The sequence below is a fragment of the Danio rerio genome, chromosome 21 (assembly GCF_049306965.1).
Source record: "Danio rerio strain Tuebingen ecotype United States chromosome 21, GRCz12tu, whole genome shotgun sequence".
Taxonomy (NCBI): Eukaryota; Metazoa; Chordata; class Actinopteri; order Cypriniformes; family Danionidae; genus Danio; species Danio rerio.
In genome coordinates this window covers 4,180,001-4,185,000 of record NC_133196.1, presented here as the reverse complement: position 1 = coordinate 4,185,000, position 5,000 = coordinate 4,180,001, and the positions used below count along the sequence as shown (strand labels likewise).

The 5,000-nt window shown below is 37.2% G+C and overlaps 1 protein-coding gene across 1 annotated transcript in view; it reads left to right on the top strand.

Moving 5' to 3' along the window:
* smad7 (SMAD family member 7) overlaps positions 1–5,000 on the top strand; it is a 29,604-nt gene that overhangs the window by 24,058 nt on the left and 546 nt on the right. Inside the window, 1 exon segment of the mRNA NM_175082.3 lies at positions 4,683–5,000. This exon segment is cut by the window's right edge and continues 546 nt beyond it. Within this exon segment, the coding sequence (NP_778257.2) occupies positions 4,683–5,000 (318 nt within the window).

Sequence of the window (5,000 nt, the reverse complement as noted above, 5' to 3'; positions counted from 1 at the left end):
TTCGTAACTTTTTGATTTAGTGGCTAATTTGTCTGAATTCGTACAATCTAATTTGTACAATTTGGTACGATTTGCTCATCCCCCAATGACGATTGGGTGTAGGGGTGGGGTTAGGTGCCACGCCTCCTTTTTAAAATCATACAATTTCGTACGACTGAACTGGTACGAATTTGTACGAATCAGCCACTAAACTGGCAAAACATAAAATACTTACATTTTCTCGTGAGATCAGGCTGTTTATTTTATGCCAAAAATCATTAGATTAGATTTCCTTGAGTAAATATATTAAAATATAATTTTGTTATTAGTAATGTGCAATGCTAAGACCTTAATTTTCGAGCACTGTAGAGGCAATGTTTTTGCAATATTTTTATGTTTTCTAAACGTTCAGATTGCCTATTTTTAAATAGTCATATCTCTGCCAAATATTATCAAATGACAACAAACCATACATCAATAAAAAGCTTTTTATCCTGTTTTACGGAGATATTTACATCTCAATTTTGTACATACTACAATACAATATTATTGGCAAAAGGCAAAATATTGAAAGCTTTGTGTTTACAAAATTGAAGGCTACCAACAATTTTGTCCACGTAAAACCTTTTCAAACGGTTAAAAATTACCTTTTAAATCTTCTGTTGAACCACATCTCATAAGCAATATCTGATATCTCAATAGTTTCAGTTTATTTCAGTGATTGTAGTTTTCCCTATCTTTATCGGAAGGGTACCATCAAATTTGTCTATAGTTTTGTGGTCTAAGGTTACTTATATTAGTGTCTTCTTTATTGTAACATCACAACAGTCAGAAGAGGCATTGACAGTGGCGAGGGCGAGCACAGTCGCAGATTTATTGTTCTGTTGACGTCAGGGCATTGTTGGGGTTGGCGGACGGCACAGAGGCGGATCCAGACTAATGATAAGCAGCACTGCTAATGTAAACAAGCGCTGGAGGCCGGTGGCGCTGCTCAGATTCCTCACATTCCGACGCTCCTGAACGCTGAAATTAAGGATGCAAGATATGCTTGGCAGAACTCAGGACGGTTTTCCTGGACACAAGGTGTCCGCTGTTGTATGTGTTTACCTTCTTGCGTACTAGCCCAATCTAGTCCTTTTATCTCCTCGGCTTTCTCTTTCTTTCACTGAGAACTCTTGAAAGTCTGATAAAGCCAGTTTCTTATTGGTCATAATTATTGGTTGGTCATAGTCTAGTTGGTTAATCAGTTGGCATTTCATTGGTTAGTTTAGTTTGAGGCTGATTTACCTACAGTACAATTATTTCTATTAGAAATTCAATGAAGTTAAATTGCTGTTGTTAAACTGACATTTTTGTCTCTTTCCTGAAAATATTCAGGTAAAACTGGGTCTTAATTTAGTGTAGATTGTTTCTGATGTTCCTTTAACCAGTTTCTGATGGTCCTTATTGGTTCAAGTCCAGTTTAGATGGTGAATCGTTTGGTCTGCGCACTGGTGGTCTTGGTTTTAGCTTGGTTGACTAAGCTATAGACCGTAGACCACTTTGGACCAGAAATTACCAACTTGGCAACCTTATAAGCTAATATCCTTTGGATTTTCAAGCATAGGTTCACTTTATTTAGTAATTGCAGCTCGTTTTTTCCTTCTCCAACTGCACTATTCAGTTTAACTCTGTAGAAACTCTACTGAATCCAGTTTCTGATGGTTCAATTTGGTTAATATCTGGTTTAGATGGTTAATCAATTGGCCTACACACTTGTGGTCTTGGTTCACCTTTTGTGCTGTAGACCAATTTGGACCAGAGGTTCAACCGAGTTCACTTTAACTGGTAATTGCTGCCCATTTTTCCTTCTTCAACAGAACTTTTCAGTTAAACTTATGTTGAAACTCTACTGAAGCCAGTTTCTGGTGGTTCAGGTCTGGTTTAGAAGGTTAATCGGTTGGTCTGCCCACTGGTGGTCTTGGTTTCAGCTGCATTGACCATCTATGCTGTATGATGTCCAAACTTTGTCCTGGAGGGCCGGTGTCCTGAATAGTTTAGCTCCAACTTGCTTTAACACACCTGCCTGGAAGTTTGTAGTATACCTAGAAAGAGCTTGATTAGCTGGTTCAGGTGTTTAATTAGGGTTGGAACTAAAATATATAGGACACAGCCCTCCAGGACCGAGGTTGGACCCTCCTGCTGTAGACCGTAGACAACTTTGGACAAGAAAATACCAATTTGCTAACCTTAAAAATGACTATCTTGTGTAAATTCAAGCAGAGGTTCAACTGAGTTCACTTTAAATGGTAATCACTGCTCATTGCTCCTTATTTAATAGAACTATTCCGTTATTGTAACTCTACTGAAGCCAGTTATTGATTGTTCTTATTAGTTCGATTTGGTTAGTCTGGTTTAGATGGTTATTCAATCAGTCCATCCAGTGGTGGTCTTGATTGACCATCTATGCTATAGAAGACTTTGGTCTTAAAAGCAAATATTTTCAAGCAGAGGTTTAGCCGAGTTCACTGTAATTAGTAATTGCTGCATGTTTTTCCTTCTTCAACGGCAGTATTGAGTTTAACTCTGTTGGAGCTCTACTGAAGCCAGTTTCTGATCATTTATATCGGTTGATGTTGGTCATAATCTTGTTTCAATGGTTAATCAGTTGGCATGCCCAATTTCAGCTTGGCTTTTACCCTGGTAGACCTTTATTTTTCAGCGACTGGCTTGTACCAGTCTGACTACATTACTCCGGCGTGTCCTCATATTTCAAGAAGCTCACTTGATGAAGTTTAATTGCCATAATAACTCTCCTTTCTTCTTTTATAAACACTTTGTTTACTTTCGCTCTAATGGAAACTCCAATAAAGCCATTTTCTCATGGTTCTCACTGGTACATCTTAGTCATAAAGTAGTCTGGTGGTCTTTGTTTCTGTCTGGTGGACCAGCAAGTACCAATTTGACCGCTTTAATCTGATGTTCAATTGGCTTTAGGCTTCTGCTGGTATCAAATGTTCTTGATTAATTGCTGAAGCTTTCATCAATACTATTTTATTTGGACCAGAAAATACCAATTTGGCAACCTTAATAGCTAATATCTTCTGTATTTTCAAGCAGAGTATTTAACTGAGTTCACTCTAATTAGTAATTGCTGCTCATTTTTCCTTGTTCAACAGAACTTTTCAGTTTAGCACTGTATCTACTAAAGCCAGTTTCTAATAGTTCTTATTGGTTTAATATCTGGATTAGAGAGTTAATCAATTGGCCTACACACTGGTGGTCTTGGTTCACCATCTGTACTGTAGACCATAGACCAATTTGAACCAGAAAATACCAATTTGACAAATTTAAGTTGCAAAAAAATGTATAATAATAATTTTTAAAAAAACGTAATGTATTGATTTAATCTATCTATATATCCATCCATCCATCTATCTATCTATTTATTTATTTAAAAAAAAGTACAATAGGAAACACTTAACAGTAAAGTCTCAGTAGTAAACGCTAGTTAATCCATATTAACCAAAGCCACGTTTATAATAATTGAGTTAGTTAAAAAAAAATACAATTTTGTTTTTAGTTATCTCTATTTACGTTAACAAATGGAGCCTTTCCATCAAGTGTTGATGAACAGTAGCCCTCTAAATAGTATCTTATATCACATAACAGTTGATTTTATATTTTCAATCAACATTTCAGCAGATTTTAGACCAGATTGAGATGTGAAAATGTTCATGTTTAAAATAAAAAAAAAAGCATTTGGTCGGCACCAGTGGTGTAGTGGTTAGTGTGTTGACATATGCACTCCAGTGCTCGCGGCGATCCGGGTTCGATTCCGCCTCGCGGTCCTATGCCGATCCTTCCCATCTCTCTGCTCCCCATGCATTCCTGTCAATTCTCTCTACTGTCCTGTCAAAATAAAAGTGAACCCCGAGAAAAAAAAAAAAAAAAGCATTTGGCACTGTTATGAATTGGCATAATCTTAAAAAGCTCTCTTAATATTTAAAATAAGAACGTGTATGTTGAAGTGGCCGTGATATCAGTATTGAGCAGTACAGAGTTCCTAGATTTAGCCTTGTCAAATTAAAACACTTCTTTCTTCATCAGGAAAATATTGGAACTAAAGACGCTTCATGCCAAATAAATCAATTGTTTTATTTTTATTTCACACTCTAGGCGATTGAAGTGTTGTAAAATGTTTTGTTAAGGTGTTTCTGGTTGAAATGTATGCAATATTGATTATGTCAATACTGTTTCACAGGAAAAAAAAATGATAGACTTGTCTTACCACAGAGTGTACAAAGTCAGAATAATATTTTGCTGGATATTTTTCAGGATACTAATATCCTAAAGCTTAAAGTGACATTTAAAGGCTTAACTAGGTTACTAGTTAGTATGATTAGGCAAGTCATTGTATAACAGTAGTTTGTTCTATAGGCAATCGGAAAAGTAATATTGCTTAAGGGGGCTAATATTATTGACCTTAAAATGGCTTTTAAAAAATTAAAAACCAGCTGAAATAAAACAAAAAAGACTTTCTCCAGAAGAAAAAATATTATAGGAAATACTGTGAAAATTTCCTGAATCTGTTAAACATTTAGGAAATATTAGAAAAACAAATGATATAAATATTGACTTTAACTGTCTGTCAGTGAATCAATACTGAACATGATGTCTAATCGACATTACGATTAACCAGATATTTATTTGTGTCTGTGCAGATTCGCTGGCTCTTCAGGAGCGTGGAGAACAGCCTCACTGGTGTGTGGTGGCGTACTGGGAGGAAAAGACACGCGTCGGGCGCCTCTACTCCGTCCAGGAGCCTTCTCTGGACATCTTCTACGACCTACCTCAGGGCACGGGCTTCTGCTTGGGCCAGCTCGCCTCCGAAAACAAGAGTCAACTGGTGCAAATGGTTCGGGCCAAAATCGGCTACGGCATCCAGCTGAGCCGCGAAGCCGACGGCGTTTGGGTTTATAACCGGAGTTGCTACCCTATCTTCATCAAGTCAGCCACACTGGACAATCCCGACTCGCGGA